The sequence below is a fragment of the Zalophus californianus genome, chromosome 4 (assembly GCF_009762305.2).
Source record: "Zalophus californianus isolate mZalCal1 chromosome 4, mZalCal1.pri.v2, whole genome shotgun sequence".
NCBI lineage: Eukaryota > Metazoa > Chordata > Mammalia > Carnivora > Otariidae > Zalophus > Zalophus californianus.
The window spans coordinates 17,721,088-17,743,346 of record NC_045598.1 but is presented as its reverse complement, the minus strand read 5'-3'; the positions used below and the strand labels follow the sequence as shown (position 1 = coordinate 17,743,346).

The window sequence follows — 22,259 nt, the reverse complement described above, 5'->3', positions numbered from 1 at the left end:
CTCTCAGATTTCTAATGTTTAAAACTCTGGTTAGCAATAACTGTAAATTTTGGCGTAGGGGTTAAAACGTCTGTTTCCTGTCTTGGAGGGGGAGGTAGGGGAAAACCGGCGCAAGGCACAAAAGGGCGGGAAAATAAAGCACTAAAGAAAGAAAGAGCGGGCTTGGGGGAGGGGGAAGAGGCCGCGCAAGAAGCCAATGAATGAGACCGAGGCTGCGGCACGTAGCCCAGCCGCCCGCCTGCGCAGGCGCACGCCCGGTGATCTCGCGGGAAAGAACCGTTGCCGGTCCCGGCGTTGAGCCCAGGTAGGAGGGGGTGGAGGCGGGAGTGAAGTCTCGCGAGAAGAGGCGGTTTCGTAGCGGAGCCGTCTGGCTGAGTGTCTGAGGCTCCGCCACCGGATCCGCGGACGGTTTACTGAGCCCGTTAGTACCTCTGCCGAGACTCACGTTGCCGTCATGTCCCGATACCTGCGCCCCCCCAACACGTCTCTGTTCGTAAGGAACGTGGCCGACGACACCAGGTGTGTACAGAGGAGGGACTCCAGGTCTGCCCGGGGAGGCCGCAGGCGCTTGGGGAGGACCCGTGCGGCGGCGGCGCGCTGGGCCGGGGGAGGGGAAGGCGAAGATGGCGGGTCCCGCGCGGGCTTTCGGGCCCCAGCTAGGCCGCGCCGCCGGCTCAACCGCCGCGTGGGAGCGAGGGCGGCTCCCCTGGTTCTCGCAGGCCGCCGCGGGGAACGCGGGCCGCGTGGCGGGGTTTCGGCCCCCCTCCCCCTCCGCACCTCGGAGCCCCTTCCTCCCCGCTTCCTCTCGGCAAGTCCAACCCCCGCCGCGGCCGAACATCCGCTCCCCATTGATTTGAAGTTCACGTTCTTTGGGGTACACGCCCCCTTGGCCCCGAGATTTTTTTTGGTTTTGGTAGTTAAATTGCAGGGAAATAACGGGATCGGGGGAGGGGCGTGTATGGCAAAACATTCGCAACCCTTTTTTGTCGTGTTATAGTTCTGATTTTTAAAATGTTGGAGGAGATGTTTGGGGCGCCTGGGTGGCTCAGTCGTTAAGCGTCTGCCTTCGGCTCAGGTCATGATCCCAGCGTCTTGCGATCGAGCCCCGCATCGGGCTCCCTCCTCAGCGGGAGGCCTGCTTCTCCCTCTCCCATTCCCCCTATTTGTGTTCCCGCTTTCGCTGTGTCTCAAAGAAATAATTTAAAAAATCTTTAAAAAAAAATGTTGGAGATGTTTGGAGAGAGGGAATGTCGAAAATTGAAAGATAAAATTATTCCAGTTAGACGGTGCGAACTAGTTCTTCCCATTTCCCGGAAATAACTGGTCACCCTTTCAGAAGTGAGGTTTAGGAATTCTCTACCATTTGGATGTTGATAGGCTAAATTGATTAATCCAGACCTTGCCTTTGTTCTCACCAATTGCCTTAATTGCTTGTAGTTGCCGTCAGAATTTTTTGGAAGAGATGGTATCACTAGGGAGAGACGTTACGTTTCACAATCACTTTAACCCCCCAAAAGTGAAATTTATTTTTGTAGCCTTGTGTTATTTACACTTTTCCGTCCTAACTATAAGTAGGAAAGTAAACATCTAGAAAATTTTTCCCTTGTCACTTTGACTTTTTATTATTTAAGGAGTTACATATATTTGTGACTTCTATTTTTCAAACCTTTACCTCCTAAGTGTCTTAACGCTGTCGCTAAAATTTTAGGATGAAAGTGCTAGGTATTTTTCAGAGTACTAATCTTGGTTTGATACTATAAAAGCAAAACATTAGTAATACTTATTATATGGAACCTAATGATACCATGCCTTTTATGAAAAATTAAAGGTGTGGTTAGAAACAATAGATAAATTTATGACCAAGTTTCCTTAGATGTCTTTTCCTGTTGTTAATGTAAAATAGTAATAATTTTTATTACAAATTGCATTATCTTCCAAAAATCTTGGATCTTAGCGTTCCTTTTTCAAAAAGATAGATTGCCGGCACATTTTTCGTATGTTCTTACAGTTGGCTCTTGATGTTGAGATTTAGAAAGCTTGTCTGTTTCAGGTCACCCAGGGATACACAGTCCCTTTCATTAATTGATAGATTACAGAAAGATACCTATTTCTTACAAAGAAATTATTTTGAAAGAAGTGAACATAAAAATTGGGGGTCTTTTTATGATGTTTTAGGTCCGAAGATTTACGAAGAGAATTTGGTCGTTATGGTCCCATAGTTGATGTGTATGTTCCACTTGATTTCTACACGCGCCGTCCAAGAGGATTTGCTTATGTTCAATATCCTTTCTTCAGATGGCTGATTAGTGAGGGGTGTTGAAGTTTGAAATTCAAGTTTATGTAAGAGGTAACATCTAAAAAGTAGTTTACTTTTGTCCTCTAATAAATGTTTAATGTCTTCAAATTTTTGAAAATTAATTCTGACTCACACATTGCTCTTAACTATTTCTTAAAGTTAATCCAAAAATAGTAAAATATTTAAATTCCCATTCATGCTGCTGAAACTCAAATCAATGATTATAAAATGTGATTTAAATTTGAATACACTCTGGTTGCTACCACTTAATGTAAGTCAAATTAAAAGTTAATATGTTCTTGTGCTTAGCAATTAAAGTTTGGTATTGTCTGTTAATTTGAATCACTTGATCAAAAACAAATTGTATAACAATGAGGTAAACTTCTTTAATATTGTCCCCTAATTTGCTGTCCTCTGTTGTTACCTCAGAGAATGTAAAGCTGTACAGTTATGGCGACCCCAGAGAGAAAGCATGAAAGAACCTTTAGAGTAGAGTTCAACACTTAAGGCAAGTAGACAAGCCAAAGACCTCTTAAGGATCAGGCTTGAAGAGAAGGGAGAGTTTGGGAAAAGAAAAAATAAAGAAAAGCTGGAAGAAGGACAAGCCTAATGGGAGACAAAGCCTCGCTTTATCTACAAAAGGGGGAAAAGGTTGTTTTTCAAAGTTAAAGATAAAGCCATCTGTCATATTTGGCCAAGCATCTCATGACAAGTCCTTCTGACAAGCACTTAAAGAGTTAAAGGTCAAGATGAAGTTGAATGATGGCCAAGATTAAAGGAGTCATACCTGATGTATCCTACAGAATAACTATTTTCCTTTTTTTTTTTTTTTTTAATGTTTTGTAAGCAGTTAATTTTCAAAACTATTCTGGTTTGGTCTAGTGACAAAACCTGTAACTTAATTTATGTGGGCCTTTGATGTTGTGATTGTGGTCTTGTATAAATGCACTCTCTCTTAGCTTGTCAAGTTAAAGTGTACCAGGATTATAATGTTGTTAAATTTAAACTCAGCATATTTCTGTTTTGGACCAGATGGTCAGATCCCATAGGTAGTAGGCAGTGCTCTTTGGAGTAGCATGAGGTTCTGGGGTCAAGCTGACTCCACAGAGCCGTGCTTAAAGGGGGGACAGGTGCTAGCACTGAGAACTACTTAGAAACAACTCTGGTGGTCTTGTAAGGTCAAATCCACTGGAGATACTACCTGTTTATAGATTTTAAAGTGGCTGTGGGGGGTGGCCACACACATAACTCCAGACTTCTAAACTTAGCTTTGTGAAGCCTGCTGGTCCTGCACTGCTTTAGCACATACCATTAGTTAGCCCTGAGTAGGTTGCAGAAGGCCTTATCCCTTGTATGGGTACCCAATCAAGATCTACGGGAAGTCATTTCCTGACCCAGAGTTTTAGGTGACATTACTACTTCAGTGAGACAGCAAAGGTTTGGGCTGTTGGCGTCGCCCTAGGAAAAATTGTTACTGCTTAAATTCAGTGGGTCTCTTGAAACTTAGCAGGGGTCCTAGTGAGACTTAGGGGAAATGTTGCAAGCTGCTACTTCAGCAAAACTAGTGATCAAGGACAGTTGGGGGAATTGGTTGCAAAGCTCTGTAACAGAATAAGAGCAATAGATGGCTTGGTTTAAAAAAAAAAAAAAAGGCGATGCTTTCCGGCTTACAATGTTGACCTGATTTTACTGGTTTGGGGTGGCCTGGGAATCAAGATCAACAGTAGTTTGACTCAAGAGTATGTGATAGTTGGGCCAGAAGAGAGTCGTCATCTAAAAGAGATCATATACTTCTTATATATATAGTCTTTCTATGGTCTTAAAATAGTTAAAAGGAAGTAGGTCTCAGGATTTTGCAGAGATCCCGATTACGAATTTCTCCATAACTAGCATCTGAGTGATATTTGACCCTGTTCCCAATTAGCCTTCTCTTAACATGTATAGAACTTTGCCATGGTTCATCCAGCCCAGGATTCTGTTTTTGAAGGTAGATCCAGAGAATGAGTTAATCTCAATAATTTTTATACCTTCTAGTTTTAATCCTCTAAAAAGTAAATTATATTTTGCCTCTTGGCATAGTAAGTAGTATACCCATTAAGTGAACTTTTTTTTTAATATTTTAGAGCCCAACTACATTAACCTTGAGGGGTGTTGAGTTTATAGCACTCAAGGTTCTAAACTCCCTATCAACCTTTGCCTTTTCATGTTGAAAGCCCCATGATTTAGGACCTGGGGAAACCTGTCTTTCATTAACATACACATAATAGGTTCAGGAAGAGAGAGCTAGGAACTTGCTATGGTCCGTAATTCCTTTCAAAACAAAATATAGGAAATCTGGTGAGGCAGACTTTTTAATATCTGGAATAAACGGTAGTATCAGTCTTAAAGGGAGTGTCTCTCTTCAGGGGTGTTGTTTAATCAGCTCAAGATCGGCACTCTTGTCTCTCAAATTTGAGAAATATAAATGGGCAAGTTAGAAGAGTGATTTTTAGGATAGAATGAAAATCTACACCCAAACTTAACCCAGTTCCCTTTCCAAAGCTTTTATATCAAACACTGCTCTGAATATTTGCTTGGCTTCCATCAGAATGGTGGGTTTAGGAAAGGAGCTAAATTTGGGCAGAGTAACTTTGTAAAGCCAAGAGTTCTCATAGTATTATGCTGACCATGAGAGAAGAGGGCAGGCAAGGCAACAGCCTCTCCAATCAAAAACCAATACCAGCAGTTTCTGTGTCAGGTTTATAAATGTTATCTTGAAATTCTCAAGTTGAAAAACCAGTCCCAGACCCACTTCTTTGCAGGGAGCTGAATGTTTAGTATTAGGTTAGGGCTTTCCAGTCCAGGAATATTTAGAAATGGTCTGTTATTTTTTGACCGCATGCTTTTATAGTCTGTGCATGGGTGTAATACGCTTTTGGTATAGTGATATCTTCAGTATTTATTGCTTGATTCTGTCTTGATATCCTCAAGTGGGTAGCATACCAGTCTTCCCTGTATGGTAAAAGGAAGACAACTACATGAAATAAAAGTGTTAGGTATATCGGAAAAAAACAGCAAAATAAATTTGAAGTTAATGCTTTATCTCTTGTAAGGTAAGGTATATTCTGCTTGCTTACACAAGAACTATTGGCATTTTCTTTTTTTCCTTTGAAACAAAAATATGAAAAACAGTTTTGGTTTTAAGAAATTTTTGTTTTAGTATACAACATAGAACTGACATTTGTTTTTCTTTGTTTTGTAAAACTTCAAACTCAGGAAAAATTTTTGATAGGATTACTTGGTAGTTCAGCTATAACAGATCTTATTTTAATAACTTTATAATATGTAATCACATGTTTTTTCAAATGTATGCTGAGGAAATCACAAGTGATTTAATGCTGTGAAGTGTCTATAGCTGAATCAACCAACCTAAGTAAATGAGGTCTGGATGATTTTCTAGAATAATACTGAGAGATTGTGAATTGTTCCAGACTTCCAACTGAACGTTCATTCATTATCAAAGTATGCAAAACTTCCCAAGCCCCTTAACATTTAGCACATTTGAGGATGTCCGTGATGCCGAAGACGCTTTACATAATTTGGACAGAAAGTGGATTTGTGGACGCCAAATTGAAATACAGTTTGCACAGGGGGATCGAAAGAGTAAGTACCCTTATGCTTAGTATCTATGTATGTATAATACGTCATTTTTAAACAGTGCTTTCATACCTCTTTTTGGAAGTATTTGCAATTTGTCTATCTGTTCAAAATCTAAAAAGAGTTTTTGAAAAGATAGAGTATCTCACATGCTTTGCAAAAACGTAGAATGTGAAGATTAGAATGCCTGAAATGTGTTGGACTTTTTAAGAAAGTGGATCGATACTGTCTGCTGTGGCATGTTTAATATACTGGGGTGGAATTAAAAGGGAAATAATTTGGAAAGTATTGGGTCTTTTCAGCCATTTCTCTTCATAGAGAGATCTTCAAGATATAATTGGGTATTTGGGTGCTTGGCTGTGGAAATGAACAGATAGAATTAAACTGAGAAGGATTATAGGTGAAACCTAGAATCAGTTTTATATTAGTCTGTGGTTTTTATTATGCAGGCAAGCACCAGGTGTTAGCCGCTAATGAGGCAGGAGTACAAGCTTTGGAGTCGGGTAGACCTGGGTTTGAATTTGGGCTCAACCATTTTGTTACCTTGGGCAAGATACTAAAAGGGGTGAAAATAGCTGCTGAAGAGAGGAGGAGCATAGAGGTAGACACTAGCTACCAGTAATTCTCTGGTTCTTGGGTTGGGTGATGGGTTCTTGGATATTTGCTGTGGTATTTATATAAACACGTACACTTCCAGTATCTGCTTCATAGAATCGAATGAGATAACAGGAATTGAGGACTGTCCAGAGATGCTGGTATGTCTAAGGCATCCAATAAGTGCTCTTTTCCACTTCTGTTGTGCTCTCTCAGACCCGTATATAACCATATATCACTGCATTTTGATACTAAAACATTGTTCGTAGGCTACCAGTTAAGTGTTTTGTCATTGTTAATTGTGTTCCTAGTAAATGAAAACCAAGCAGAGTAATTCCAAGTTATCATATGGTTCATTCATATTTTAATTTGGAAATCTTAATGTGGTAAATTTTCTTAATGTTGAAGTAGTTGGCTTATTTTTGGACAGCAAGCTAGATGGTGAAAAGGTCTCTGAAAAAAATATTTGGGAAGATAATTGAGAGTATCATTTTTAACATAAAATGGTATTCTGGTAGACATCCTCAAAAACAAATACCTTTTCCAAGATTAATAGTGACAATTAACCTTGACACAATTTGGGGATATAAGGGGAAAGAATACAGAAATTTTTCTTATAATTTGAAGACTTAAAATAGTGGGTTTTGATGTTTTTAAATATTTCTGTTCTGTGTATTTCATTAGCTCCAAATCAAATGAAAGCCAAGGAAGGGAGGAATGTATACAGCTCTTCACGCTATGATGATTATGACAGATACAGACGTTCTAGAAGCCGGAGTTATGAAAGAAGAAGATCAAGAAGCCGGTCCTTTGATTACAACTATAGAAGATCTTATAGTCCTAGAAAGTAAGTGTGATGTGTAGTACAGTCATCTGTCAGAAAAGATTTATGTTTGTTAGCTTTTAATTTTTTTATCTTTTTGTACACTTTAATTACATACATTGTATGCTTCATTGAAACTAAAAATATTTTAGTGCTTCATTTAAAAAGCATTATGGCTCACTTTTTTTAATTAGAAACTTTAGAAGACTGTAAATAGACATTTGTCACTGTTTGCTCTTTCTGATGTACTTTTTAGCAGTAGACCGGCTGGAAGACCACGGCGTAGCAGAAGCCATTCCGACAATGATAGGTAAATAACTTTGCTTTGAAAAAGACTTATATGTTTTTCAATTTCAGAGTGAACTTTTGCTCTAAAAATAACAAATTTGATTAATATAGAATCTTAATTTTTACTCTAATTGTATCTCTCCTCTGTTTTGAAAGATTCAAACACCGAAATCGATCTTTTTCAAGATCTAAATCCAATTCAAGATCACGGTCCAAGTCCCAGCCCAAGAAAGAAATGAAGGCTAAATCACGTTCTAGGTCTGCATCTCACACCAAAACTAGAGGCACCTCTAAAACAGATTCCAAAACACATTATAAGTCTGGCTCAAGATATGAAAAGGAATCAAGGAAAAAAGAACCACCTAGATCCAAATCTCAGTCAAGATCACAATCTAGGTCTAGGTCAAAATCTAGATCAAGGTCTTGGACTAGTCCTAAGTCCAGTGGCCACTGATAGTATAAACCTTGATATTTTTAGGCATGTATCATTCATTTACTCATAGTTTGGTTTACTTAAATTATCAGGAATACAATGTTGCAATGATGCTTAAAAAACACTTGTCAGTTTTCCCTGTACCAGGCAAATGGTTATAATTAAAATGATATGCTGTTGAGAAGCCACTCTTAAGAGTCCAGTTTGTTTAATGTTACGGGCAGCTACCAATTTGTGGTGTCTCTGTATATTTTTGTAAAGATTCTCATTTTTTATGCTTGAAGTATTGGTGAAAAGATGTTGGTTGACCATAATTTGCAACATTGTCTTATTAAAAATAAACTTTCATATCCATATTTGGTAGAACTGTTAACCTAGAAATGTAGCTTGCTAATAAGATAGAATGATACAAAAGTGAAGTTGTAGCCACAGTACAACACTGACTGATCAGACACATTTAGGTTCAGGGTGGACCTTTTTGTCTTGTTAAGATGTCTAGGCCCGTGATAATAGTTAATTTATAACAGAGTGTGGAATAGTTCTTTTGTTAACCCCACTGTCTTGGGGAATGATGCCAACTGGGTTAAGTGGGATTTGGGGGAAGATTGAGTTTTTGACTGAAACATGGAGCCTTCACTGCTTTTTTCTGGTTTCTTTGAAGATTTGGAACATATAAACATCAGAAGAACTCACCTTAAAATTTGAGCAGGTCAATGATGGCAGAAATAATTTTAAGGGGGGAAAAAAATGCTCTCATGTAGTTACTCTCAACTTTAAGGAGCATTGTTGGTCACATTGCTTAGTTTTCTTACTGCTGTTAAAAAGCAGCAAGTAAATTGTTTCAAAGTAGATTTTGTTTATGCATATGCATAGTGTAAAAGAACTGAATTTTGATGCTTGTAGCACTCGGTCTGTGCATTTGTATCAAAATTTGCCTACCACTTTATGAAGGAGGCTTGTTCTTCACACCTCAGCTTATTTCATGTGAGGCAAGTTGAAAGAGAACACTCCCAATTCTAGGTGATTCTGTGGTGCCATGAAATTTAAAATATTTTGGAAAAAGAATTAATTAAGAGTCACATCTCTGAGTTTGATTATCAATGTATAGTACCTGGCAGTACCTGACTAAAAAAGAAAACAAGACCCTAACCATTTATAATTTCTAGCATTTCTCTGAGAGATCGTTTGGGGGGAGCAATAAAAGGGAAATGTCCAATCTCATTTCAGAATAAAAGCTAGCATCTTTAAAATTTTTAGATTGCTTGCTTGCAGGTATAAGTAAGAAATATTGTGGGGAAACGATTCCTTTTAGAGGATTACTTTTTTTCAATTTTGGTTTTAGTAGGCCTTGCCTGTAAAGAACAAAAGATGGTTTTTAAATACTGTTTGTGGAATGTGTTTAAAGGATTGATTCTAGAACCTTTGTATATTTGATAGTATTTCTAACTTTCATTTCTTTACTGTTTGCAGTTAATGTTCATGTTCTGCTATGCAATCATTTATATGCACGTTTCTTTAATTTTTTAGATTTTCCTGGATGTATAGTTTAAACAACAAAAAGTCTATTTAAAACTGTAGCAGTAGTTTGCAGTTCTAGCAAAGAGGAAAGTTGTGGGGTTAAACTTTGTATTTTCTTTCTTATAGAAGCTTCTAAAAAGGTATTTTTATATGTTCTTTTTAACAAATATTGTGTACAACCTTTAAAACATCAATGTTTGGATCAAAACAAGACCCAGCTTATTTTCTGCTTGCTGTAAATTAAGCAAACATGCTATAATAAAAACAAAATGAAGGAAATAATGATTAACTGGAATTATTATAGTTTTGAATGAGATTCTAAAATAACAATGGAAACAATTCTTTGTAGATTTAGGAATATTTTTAATGAGTGTTGCACTAGGCACAACTAATTTTTCTTTGGAGGTGATAGAACTTGCCAGAAAGGTACATCTTTTATATACTACTTAAAAATTCCTTATGTAATGTCAAAGTTGTTTCATGATTGCTTATTAAGCCCCTTGGGTTAAATAACATAGAGATTATTGGTAGTATTAAGTAAGTATTAAAATGAAATTTGAGTCAGCTAATTGTAAATTTATATTTTCATTATTGGATGGACCAATAATTCTGCTCTTCCTGTCCTAAACAAGATGCATTGGGCCTTATATTTATGGCTTGATTTAAAATACTTTTTCATTGAATGTCAGTGAGCAGTTAATATAATATATTAAGTGATAACCACTTTGGGGAACTGGTTTAGGTATTTTATGGTTTGCGTTCTAGCTACTTTATAATGGCAACGATTATAGCTAATACTTCCTGAGTATTTATGATGTGCCAGACACAGTCCTAAAACTTGATGTGTTAACTCATTTACTTTTCACAAAACCCTAGGAGAAAGATACTTTGGTTTACCCCATATCACAGATAAGGAAATGGAGATACAAAGAAAAGGCTATAAAAGGCAGATCTAAGATTTGAGCCCAGGCCTGGTCCTTAGTGATTTTTTTCTTTTAATGGACTATAATTTGAGGAAAGTAGATTGAGGAGATAGCCCATTGAAATTGTTCTCAGTCTTTGTGTAGAAACAGAAGGCCTGATGATTTCATTTTTATTTATGTCACTTAATATGACTCACCCTATTCCTTGAGAACTTTATAGGTTACTTCTAAAGTGACATACCTAACAGCTTCAAAAGGACTAAATTATAGTTGAACCCGTGATAGTTAGGATCCTACTCATACTTGATGAGGATCCTTACACAGTGCTTTAATTTTGGGCTGCATAGTTCACAATTAGGGAGTATCTACTATGTGTCTGGCACTGTTGGCAATATTAGAGTAGATCATTTGAAGACTCAAGTGAGGACTGACACTTCACCTCTCTTTTTACTTAAGATCTCTGCATTTTGTTTTGTTTTGTTTTGAAGCCAAATAAGCAAGAAGAAAAATGACAGATAATGCTTCAGTGAGAAAGGAAAGGTGCTACATAGAGTATGAGCTGTTAAGTTTACAACCCAGGGAAAAGACCTGGGAACTATTGTACTATTTTCTTGAAAATTTGGCCCAGTAAGCTGCTACATCCAGTTCAACTAACAAAATCCTGTATACCACAGAGAAGAATAAAGAAAACCAAACTGACAAACATCCTTCTTTTATTTAAGACCAAACTGCAGCTGGAATACCCAGTACAGTTCTGCTTACTACACTTCAAGAAAGATCTGAGAAAGCGGAAAAAGAACCAAAGAAGGGCAGTTCAAGCGACCAAAGGGTGGGTGGAAGGTGCTGCAGTATGAATACTGTACGAATATTTTGACTCTGGTCTGAAAAGATAAAAGAATGTTATCGAAACTACATGGAATAATTGAAGTCCCTTCAAGTTTGAAAGTAAGCATTTTAGGACAAATAAAAGGAAATTCAACTTTGTACTTGTGGAAACTAATCCCTAAATCTGAATAGGTTTATATTGATTCATGGGTAACAGGTCCATAATAAATGAATGGAAACTAGGATGTCTGAATATCAAGGAAGACAGCCATAGTCTCTTACAGTGCCTCTATTGGTCTGTCTCAAACTGAATTGGGTGAGAAAAGGTATGGTCCAATATAAACTTTTTCTTGGTTATCTCTTAAAATCAGTTCCATTTTTGCTATTGGCAAATCTTGCCTTTGTTTATTCCAGTGCCAGTGTTTTTCTGCTTAACGATTTGCTTTGTTGGCATCTGAGTTTATTTACTTGTATGCCATGTGCAGTTTACATCTTCCTTATGTTCTCTTTCCCAGGTAAATTCCAATTATAATACTTGACATCTAGCTAAGAGGGTCCATCTTGTCTCACCTCTGTCCTAAGTCAGTATATTCAGCAAACATTTATTTACTGAGCCCTTACTGTGGGCAAAAATTGTACTGGGTAATTGGGGAGAAAATTCACTTATTTAATAAATGTCTACTGAGCACAATCTAGTGAATCATTACAGTATGGCCTCATTGTTTTGAGGTGTATTCGTAACTGTTTTACACCATTCATATCTTAATGTAATTATAAAACCCAGAATACTATCAAAGATAATTTTGTGATTATCTGCCATTTAAAAGTATCCAGTATTTCTGTTTGCATCCCATTAATACAAATAATGAAAAAATGTTTTAATCTGTAATAAACTGATTTATTGTGCAGTGACTGTAATATACTAGAGTTATATTAAATTGTTAACTCTGCCTCCTCAAACACATATTAGGAAATAATCCCCAAAATAAGTATTTAACTTTGCATTAGATATAAAGGAGACTCTGGGTGCTATAATTAGATTATTTTGAGGCAGACAGAGAGCTGTTATCCCAACTGATTTAGTATGTTCTGTAATTGAGAAAATGTTCACCAGATTATACTTTTTAGTGATTTACATGTACATTTTATAGGGGACATGTTCTGTGTATAGTGAATAAATAACTTTTATAGTATCACGAAAATGTTTTGGATTCCTTAGTTCCTTATTAGGATATGAAGTTTATATGTTGACTCTTCCATCACTCACATTTGATTTTTGTCCTATTTCTGCCACACATTTTAAGCTTTTTGTGTAAAGTTATTCATTTAAAAATACAGAAGTGTTTAAGCCTTTATAAAAAAATGTTGAAAATATTGCAGAATACGCATAACTATGGGAGATACGAAATGGAGGCATTTTTACCCCCGTTTGATTAAAAAAATTTTTTCAAACCTGCCTAAGATCAACAGCAAATAAGTGGCAGATCCAGGTTAGAGTTCATGGTTTTTTCATTTGGTGGTTCCTTTTTACTGTTTTGTGCCTTTTTTTTAAATCAAATGGGAAATTTTTTATAACAGAAGTAATGGACAATTCACGACGCAGGAAGATTTAATAGACTTAAGAAAAACTTAATACCAGAAAGTATTTTGTTTGTAATCTTTCTGGATGAAAAAGAGGTTAAATAGAAATCAAGATCTCACAGCTATTGCGACTCAGGCTCTCCATCCTGGCTTTCCAAATTTCAATCTCCTTGTATTGCATTTTGGCCATATTCTTGTTTACAAAATCCTGAGATACTTTGAAAAAGGGAGGCTATGACTTAAGACAGTACAGTGATAGCTGAGGAATAATCTTAACAGCATTTCTACCAGAAGGTCAGAGCTTTTTAGGAGTAAACGTTTTCATTGATAAATGAAGTAAGCAGCCTATTTTCATTCAACTATTGACATCTATAAGATGGAGGTAGTTGCTAGAGAAAAGTTTCCTTCTCTTGGGTTTTTTTCCTCTGCCCCTCTCCTCCAACAGTGTTGGTTATGTTTATTGCATTTGTGTTTCTATGTATCCCTAACAGTTGTTTCACCCTATTGGAAGTCGGGACTCTCTTATTTGGAATAAAAAGCAAGGCATGTAAAAATTCCTTTCATTGATAACTGACAGAGTAGTTTGTAAAGAAGTGAAAAAAGGCCTTTGTGTCTAGATTTTTGTAGATCCCATTTCTTTGAATGCTAGAGTGAAATAAACTTGGTCTAGGAGCCAAAAAATTTGGTTTTATTTTTTTTTTTTCTTCCCTTAGGTATAGCTGTGCCTTCCATGTTTGCAGCTGGGTAGGCTTTCCTCATTTGTGTTGAGGCTTTTGAGATGTACTCTCCCTCCTGTTTTACAGAGAATTGCCAATGAGAATGCAATTAAAGAAACTAGAAAACCAAAACCCTTCAGTTTTCCACCATGTGCTTGCTTTTGGGAAGAATAGAACTTAACCAGAAATTAAATGTAGGATAGGTCATGGACCCAGATTCCATACTATACACTGCCATCAGAAAGATGACAAATTAAAATTCCAGCACTGAAGACTCACGCTTTGGCTGACTTCACCTTAGAGGATAGGTTGGTTCTCACAAGTACAATAGTTTGGGAAATTCCTGTAGGCTAACCAAAACTATTAGTAGCTCTCCAAGGAATGAGACGTTGATCTGATGGTTGATCTTTTCTTTAGGTCATCCCTAGCTATTGAAAACTTTATTATAGTTAAAAGCCTTTTTTGTACTCCCATCCTCAAATCTGGACACTTTTATCACTTGGGTCAATCCCAAACCAAAAACCTAGTATGTATTGTGTTAAGTCCAAAACTAACACACCTGGGCTGCGAACTGTTAAATCCAGTGAAATTCCTGTGCAGTTACAGAATTTAACAGTCCTTGGCATTGTTCATAGACCTTACACTGGGAATAGAACAGGAAAAAAAAAAAGACTCAAATTTTTATTTCCTCCAAATTATTTCCTATGCTTTGCATGATAATGTAATGGCCTTGCCTTGGGGTTCACCACCTATTGAACAAGTTGAAGCTACCCCCTCTCATTTGGAACCTCTTAGCAAGTGTGGTTCTTGTTGTGCTTTTTTCCCCCCAAAGCCCCCTGGTGGAAATTATGCTTTTATATATAATATAGGGACATTAAGGGTTCTTGTCAATTTGAGGAATTCTTTTGTTTTCTACAAACCTCAGTCACCCTTAGAATGTAGTAAAAGTGGGGAGAGGCAGGTAATTAAACCTGCTTTGACTTGATAATCAGAAGCTTAGTTTTCAAAGTATCCTGTGGCCTTTTACTGTTAAACCTGCTGGGGTGGGGGGATCATGATAGAATGTCTTTTATCAGGCACATTGGTTGCGTCTTAAAAACCAACAGTCCTTCCATTTTTCAGTTGGGTTAATTATGTGCATTCTAAGAGTAAGACAGTCATAAGTTTTTTATAAAATACAAATAAGCCACTGGGGGGGGAGAAGCAATTTTATTTTAATTTCATGCTTGAAATTCACTTATGTACATTAAGTACTATGTAAACTTGAATTTAGGATAGCACTATTTGACTTGAGCAATATTATTACCTCATCTAAGTTTACTTGGAGAAATACTACTTGGCCATTCTGCTTTAAAATGTCAAAAAGCTGCCAAATTAGAATAGGGCACTTAGAAATTTTAAATTGACTCGCCCACACACGTTTGTAATTTACTGTTGGGTTAGCTGTTATACTTAGGTAAAACATGGTATCAACAAGGTATTATGCAAGAAATTACATCTTTTGCATAAATGGTCCCCTGGGTTGCACTGTGACTAGTAACAAAAAATATATATACTGACATACGCTAAACTATATCTGTTATAGATTACAAAAATTATTGAAAGCCAAAATGAATCTTTAAGGTTGGAGGGACCCTTTAATAGTTAATCTTTGGGCTTAAGGAAGAAAAATTAAAACAGTCCCATACTGCATTTCACATCTCTTAAAAATAGGAAGTGTTTTAGCAGCTTAAAACCTTTACAGTTATATAAAACTTATTACACTATGATTTACTTTGAAATATAGTTTACAACCAGATCAATTATACATACACTGGCACTTTAGCACAAGGGCAAACTTTAAAAACAAATTATCTTGGACCTTTAAAATCAGGCCATAGTATAAAAACAGAGTCCATGGTCTTACATTCAGCAAATTCATACTAAAATATTCTATTTTCGTAGGATAAATGCCAACAAAACTTTACATATGCTACAAGTTTATTACATATATTTACATGGCTCTTTCCTAGGTACTTAAAACTTTCACATTATATAGCTCCCCACTTTTAAGCTTTGCGGGGAATGAGTTGAGACCAGATCACTGTCAGAATAGCTTATGCAGTGCTATAATACAAAAATGTATTTTGAAAGCTACCCAGTGACCACCAAATACTGTCTCTAAAAAATGGTTTTGGTGCTTTAGTTGGCAGATACTGCATGAAAGAAAACGGCCACTGGGGTATCTGGTCTCATTCTAAATTAGATAGCCCCTAGTGCCCTTTCCACATTCACCAGCACACAGTTTACTAAAATGCAACTATTAAGAAAAATTCACATTTTCTTTTTGGCAGTGCATCAGGTTGTTGGCGTATTACTGGTTTGGGTGGTTCTAGGACTTAAAACTCAAATATTCAACTACTTTTCAATCCCTGTATGTCTTTTAACTGGATGCTTATAATCAGATTGATTCGTTTTCAACAAGTAAATCTGATCCATGACTGATATTCTTAAATTAGTATTTTTGCCCAACCAATAGGAAAAGCTTATTACCATTCCCCAAATCTAAACTTGACAGGTTTAAGAGTTACTCAATTGAGAACACAATATCAAGTACAATTACCAATAATTTAGTTAATTTTAAGTTGCACTGATACTACCATTACAACACAGTGCACACAACAGGGAAAACAGGTTAAGATGATGTCTGTATTTTCTACATTAATTAGCAGTTTTACAGATAAATTCCCTAGTGAATTTGGTCTGAACAATGGACAACTACCCTCAAATATAACTAAATTTAAACATTAGTATCTTACTTTATACCTGTACTTTAAGTAAGGTTTTAAGTTGAAATGTCATTATTTCCTTATCAGAAGGATTAAAAGAAACTGGAACCCAGTGGCTTGGTGGTTTAGGAAGAACACTTGGTGATGGTGGCTCACTAAACTTGGCTCCAGCGTAGTTCTGATTAGTCTGAGACTTAAAAAGTAAGCTAGGACTTGATAAGCTAGAGTTCCAGTTTTGATTATTTGGGAAATTTTTGTTTTTCCCCCCATTTTGCATGGCCTGCCGTGCAGCTGCTGATGAAGTATAAGTATGTCCTCTTTCTTTCTTCTTATGAACGATCTTCATTTGGGAATTCTGATCCTTGGTCTTCTGTCTGTTAAGCTGTTGCTGGTTCTTACTAACGTTTCTTGATTGAGGGGCTGGAATGTTATACCTCTCTCCGCCACCCATCTTCAGCTTCTTTGTCACCTGTTAAGTAGTGGAAGTAAAATACTGAGCAAAAATCCAGTAAGAAAAGTTAAAAACGTTAAGGTTCTGTAGCCCAAACTTCTAACTCCAGAATCGTTTCGAAAAGACTCAAAACTGCTATTCATCTGCTTTAACTTCACTGTATGTTCACAATTATATGCACAGCCTTTATTACCTTCTTAAAAAACCTTATCTGCAAATTTGAATAATCACTTTAAAAATAAAAACAATTAGTTTAGGATGTTTGCCCCATAATGAATTTTATACCTTTCAGTCTGCTTTTCGGATTGCAGGATTTCCACTACCTGTCCCCTTCCTTGCTGCCAAGCCCAGGATAATAGATGTTGCTTTCTGCCGGATCCTTTCCTTTGTCTCAATACAGAAGTTTTCATGGGCCGATCTGCTGAGTTCAGCCTAGGAGCTGAGGCCAACATCTGAGTCTCCTCAGCACACAAGTTTGAGAGAAGTCCTAGCTAGAAAAGTGAAGATTACTTCGTTACTTCAATTAAAAAAAAAAAAAAAACGGGGAAAAGTGATCGTTTATATATATTCACTACAGAAATAGTTTAGAATGGCTACTTCCTGAACGAAGACAGAAAATAATCTTGTAACTGTCACCATTTAGGAACTCTTCTCAGCCCTGCGATCCGGGAACTGGGGGACGGGGGTCTGCAAGTGCCACAACGAGTTATCTTTTTCCCGGGGGAAGTTTTCAGAGTTTCACACTGATTTTGTCCCAAAATGTTCAAACCAGGGAAGCCTAGCTCTTACAGCCATGCCAAGAAACATTTAAAATGAGTTTCCTAAGGAGACCACGTCTTATTCGAATTTTCCAATCTTGCGACACATCACGTATCCTTTTTCAAAAAGCCTCCTCTCCCAACACGTCTACGTCATGAAAAGTGTCTCCTTTAGTTATTAACTCTCGACTCTTCCGCATCTTAAAAGTTTTCACAGGCCATAACCTAAGCCGATTTTCCACCTAAAATATACCAAAAAATGCCTCCTTTGAGTGAGGATTAAATATTCCAGGTTTCATTTACTATCCCAAGAAACCGGTTTACCAAACAAATCAGCCCTCTCTTCGGAAGAGTAAGGGCCTTGCAGACTTGTTTTAACAGCCCTTGAGTCATCCACCGCGCGAGCCCAGAAAGTTCGGGCCTTCCGACGGGGCCTGGCTTCCGAGCGGCTCACCGTTCTCGACCCCGGCCCTGGGCCCGGGTGCTCCCTGGCCGCCCGCGCCCGACCCGGTTTCCAGATCTCGCCTCCCCTCGCCTCCTTCCAACAATGGGGAGCGCGGCCGCCAACATGGCCGCGCCCGCGGCGCCGCCGCCACTCACCCACTTCAAGCTCGGACAGCGGCGGCGGCGGCTTCTGCTCGGCGTCGAAGCCTCCCTCCCCTTCCAGGGAGAGACGAGGCACGGAACGAACAAAGCCCACGGGCACCGATGAGCTAGCTGCTGGCCACCTTGGCGTCCCGACCCGACCTCCTCCTTCCGCCTCTACCGACAAAATGGAGGTGGCGACGAGGGCCGAAGCAGGGCCGGGAGGCACGGCGGCCAATCAACACACGCCGACGCGCCGCCCAGCCAATGATACGCGCGCCACCGCCTGTTGCTGGGGCCGGCCGGGGCGAGGGAGGCGAGCTTGTGGCCTAGGGTTTGAAATCCTCCCCCGAGAGGAGCATGTCGGGAACAACTGCTGCGGCACTGGCGGCAGCCCGCGGGTCTGCGGACGCGCCCGCCCCGCTGCTCCCGGCCCCGCAGGGTTCGGGGGCGCCCGCGACCCCCGGGGCCCGCCTGGCCCGCGCGCGCTCGGCGCCCTGGAAGGGACATCAGCCGCCCTCCCGGCCCCAGCTTCAGCCTGGGCGCCCGGCGCGCGGGCCCTGCGGCCCTAAGAGCCCGACTGGTCCCCAGCCCCCCGGGGGCATTACCGAAGCGGCCTCGGTTCCCGAAGTGGGTTCGCTGGGCCTCGTGACCAGTTTTTACAGCCGGAAGATCCTCAACAAAGTTGCCTCCCGAGGCCTGGCCCCTGCGCACTTTGCTCCTGACGCTCCTCTCATTCTCCTCGGTCACGAGAACTTCTTTGCTGCCCCCGAAGCTTGCGGTTCCCCTGCGGTTCCCTCTTGAGTCCCCGACCCCCGCCTCGAAACTTTCCGAAGTGGCCTCCCCTGTGAAGGCGTTTCCCACACATGCGCCGATCAAGTCAGTCAGTTCCCCCTTTGTGTCCGCACTGGTCCTTAACTTAAGTTAGAGCCCTTCATCGTCCCGCCTGGTAACTGCTCGTGTCCGTATCTGTCACACCCCCTCCCACCCCCACCCCCACCCCCACCCCCACCCCCACCCCCGCATCACCACACCCTCGAGGGGCGAGGCCGGGTTTTATTTTTCTGAGCACAGTATCTCGTACGTTGGTAAGTGCGCAAGAAAAGTTTGTTGAGAGAACGGGGGCTCCCTTACTCCCCTTTCTGCCCAGTTCTAAGTGGAAAGGGGTAGTAAAAGCGATAGTTCCGTTGATTATGCCAGCGAGGTGCAGGGAAGAGGGAAAGGGCAACTTCTTTGGGGTAAATGGATAAGCGGCCCAAAATGAGTGTTTTAAAAGAGACGCCAAATTCTTATGAACATAGGATACATGTTCATTGCAGGATTTATATATACTTTTTATGGGTCCCACATAATTCGTTTTTTAATCTTCAGTTTTTTGCTACCATCATCCCCCACCCCTCTGTCTTTCTAGCCATGGACCTTAAGTTTTCTTAAGAAAACTTCCTTAAGCAACTGCATTTTTAAAAGAGAAGTTTGTTAATCAAATTAATTTGGTAAAATATATAGAGGAGATATTTTTGAGCATGGGGCTTTCTGGTGCTAATCATATTGTAGTCAAATAAAATGTGTATAATAAGCACCTACTAGCTTACTGAAAGTGTAATCTGTTTCCTAAAAACTCAGGAAGCTGGCTTAGACATCTGGCCAGATAATACCCAGGCTGTATTTAATGAGTTCAAGATTTTAACTTCAGAAAAGACTCTTACTATGACATATTTTTTTTAAGATTTTACCTATTTATTTGACAGAGAAATAGAGCACAAGTAGGCAGAGCGGCAGGCAGAGGGAGAGGGAGAAGCAGACTCCCCACTGAGCGGGGAGCCGACACGGGACTCGATCCCAGGAGCCTGGGATCCTGAACCGAGTTGAAGGCAGACGCTTAAACGACTGAACCACCCAGGCGCCCCACTATGACATGTTTTTTAATATAATGGTTTGTAGGGTGAACAGTCTGGTTTCAGTCTGAGCACTTTCTTTTTCTAATTAATAGCAAAGATTTATGAAATGCTAAGGGCTTATCACTGCATTTTACATATTCTAGCTCATTGAATACTTACACGAAAGTGTATTTTATATCTCTAAATGTGTTTTTTTATTTAAATTCAATTGTACATCATTAGTTTCAGATGTAGAGTTCAGTTATTCATCAGTTGCATATAATATCCAGTGCTCATCTCATCACGTGCCCTCCTGAATGCCCATCACCCAGTTACCGCATCCCCCCACCCACCTCCCCTCCGGCAACCCTCAGTTGGTTTCCTATAGTTGAGTGTCTCATGATTTGTCTCCCTCTCTGATTTCTTCCCCTTCAGTTTTCCCTCCCTTCCCCTGTGATAATCTATGCTGTTTCTTATAGTCCACATATGAGTGAAACCATATGAAATTGTCTTTCTCTGACTGACTTTCTTCGCTCAGCACAATACCCTCCAGTTCCATCCACATCAGTGTAAATGGTAAGATTCCATACTTTTTGATGGCTGAGTAATATTCCATAGAATATATATGCCACATCTTTTTTATCCATTTACCCATTGATGGAGATCTGGGCTCTTTCCATATTTTGGCAATTGTGGACATTGCTGCTATAAACATTGGGGGGCAGGTGCCCCTTTGAATCACTATGTTTCTATCCTTTGGATAAATACCTAGCAGTGCAATTGCTGGATCATATGGTAGCTCTATTTTAAACTTTTTGAGGAACCTCCATACGGTTTTCCAGAGTGGCTGTACAGCCTGCATTCCCACCAGCAGTGTAGGAGGGTTCCCCTTTCTTTCTCTGCATCCTCGCCAACACTTGTTTCCTGACTTGTTAATTTTAGCCATTCTGACCAGTGTGAGGTGGTATCTCATTGTGGTTTTGATCTGTATTTCCCTGTTGAGTGAGTGATGTTGAGCTTTTTTTTTCATGTGTCTGTTGGCCATTTGTATGTCTTCTTTGGAGAAATGTCTGTTCATGACTTCTGCCCATTTTTGAACTAGATTATTTGTTTTTTGGGTGTTGAGTTTGATAAGTTCTTTTTAGATCTTGGACACTAGCCCTTTATCTCATACGTTGTTTGCAAATACCTTCTCCCATTCAGTAGGTCTAATTCTTTTTTATTCATATCATCCAAGTATCCTTCAAATTCATCCCCACCACACCCACCCCGTCCTCCTTTCTCTCTACACAAATTTGATTGTGTTACTATTTATTTGTTTGTTTGTTTTAGAGGGGGGTGGAGGGGCAAAGGGAGAGGGAGAAAGAATTTTAAGCAGCCTCCACACCCCGTGTGAGCCCCACACAGGGCTCGATCTCACAACCCTCAGATCATGACCTGAGCCAAAATCAGGAGGCTAACACTTAACCAACTGAGCCACCCAGGCACCCCTGTGTTACTTTAAAAAAAAAAAAAATCATTGGCTCCAAATTGTATTACAGAATTCAGTCACCCTGTTCTCTGATTCTTACCTGTGTAAGACACTTATAAACACACACAATGTACTGGATAGTTTCTCTGCCTTCCCCTTCCCTGTGCTACCTTGCTTTTTGCTTATCTGCACAAATTACGGGGTAGGTGCTATTTTGATCTCTACCGTGCAGATGAAAAACGTGAGGCCCGTAAAATTTAAAGCAGACAGCCACACGCTAAGACCCCAGAGCCCAGGCTCTGTGTCCCCTGCAGTATTTGTGTCTGAGTCGCCTCTGTCTTCCCGTGCCTGAAAGGCACTCTGCCCAGAGCGGACACTGAGTGGCTGTTGACGGGACTGGCAGGCCTGCTAGGGCAGTATGAAGCCTCCATGTCTGCCCGGTCAGAGTCAGGCTGCTCTCAGGAGAGCACCGTTAAAGCCTTTACCATGTCCCAGACCCACAGCAACCTCTCAATGTAGCTCCAGCCTCATCCTTCGTTAATATTTACCAAGTGCTGGTAACAGCTCAGAACTGGAGAGCGGGAGCCAAAAACATTCCCTCTTCAGGACATCTGATGCAGCCTCTCTGCCTATCCCCTGCCAGTCTTTAAAGTCGGTGCCACCAACACACTCCAATTAGTGGTTCTCAGTTCAAATAGGAAAGTGGTGAAACAAAG

At 39.7% G+C, this 22,259-nt stretch overlaps 2 protein-coding genes across 12 annotated transcripts; one reads left to right on the top strand and one right to left on the bottom strand.

Moving 5' to 3' along the window:
• The first annotated feature begins 258 nt into the window (after nt 1–258).
• Nucleotides 259–12,538, top strand: SRSF10 (serine and arginine rich splicing factor 10). 8 transcript variants are annotated; one of them, XM_027577586.2, is made up of 7 exons: nt 280–519; nt 2,176–2,280; nt 5,835–5,938; nt 7,211–7,373; nt 7,606–7,659; nt 7,794–7,895; nt 11,234–12,538. In XM_027577586.2, exons 1-7 carry the CDS (start codon nt 455–457, stop codon nt 11,292–11,294), a joined length of 654 nt encoding a protein of 217 aa, XP_027433387.1. In that variant the 5' UTR covers nt 280–454; the 3' UTR covers nt 11,295–12,538. The 8 variants fall into 8 exon arrangements, with proteins under 8 accessions (XP_027433225.1, XP_027432902.1, XP_027433063.1 ...); XM_027577424.2 differs by lacking the exons at nt 7,794–7,895; nt 11,234–12,538 and adding an exon at nt 11,000–11,227 and having other exon boundaries at nt 259–519; nt 7,609–7,659; XM_027577101.2 differs by lacking the exon at nt 11,234–12,538 and having other exon boundaries at nt 267–519; nt 7,609–7,659; nt 7,794–10,993.
• A 2,284-nt stretch (nt 12,539–14,822) lies between these two features.
• PNRC2 (proline rich nuclear receptor coactivator 2) lies at nt 14,823–19,148 on the bottom strand. Of its 4 annotated transcripts, XM_027578701.2 has the most exons (4): nt 18,211–18,380; nt 17,489–17,852; nt 17,138–17,343; nt 14,823–16,870 (listed from the first exon to the last, which is right to left on the bottom strand). In XM_027578701.2, the coding sequence occupies exon 4, from the start codon at nt 16,850–16,852 to the stop codon at nt 16,433–16,435; it is 420 nt and encodes a 139-aa protein (XP_027434502.1). In that variant the 5' UTR covers nt 16,853–16,870; nt 17,138–17,343; nt 17,489–17,852; nt 18,211–18,380; the 3' UTR covers nt 14,823–16,432. The 4 variants fall into 4 exon arrangements, with proteins under 4 accessions (XP_027434502.1, XP_027434417.1, XP_027434328.1 ...); XM_027578616.2 differs by lacking the exons at nt 17,489–17,852; nt 18,211–18,380 and adding an exon at nt 18,804–19,148; XM_027578527.2 differs by lacking the exon at nt 17,489–17,852.
• Nucleotides 19,149–22,259: the final 3,111 nt, after the last annotated feature.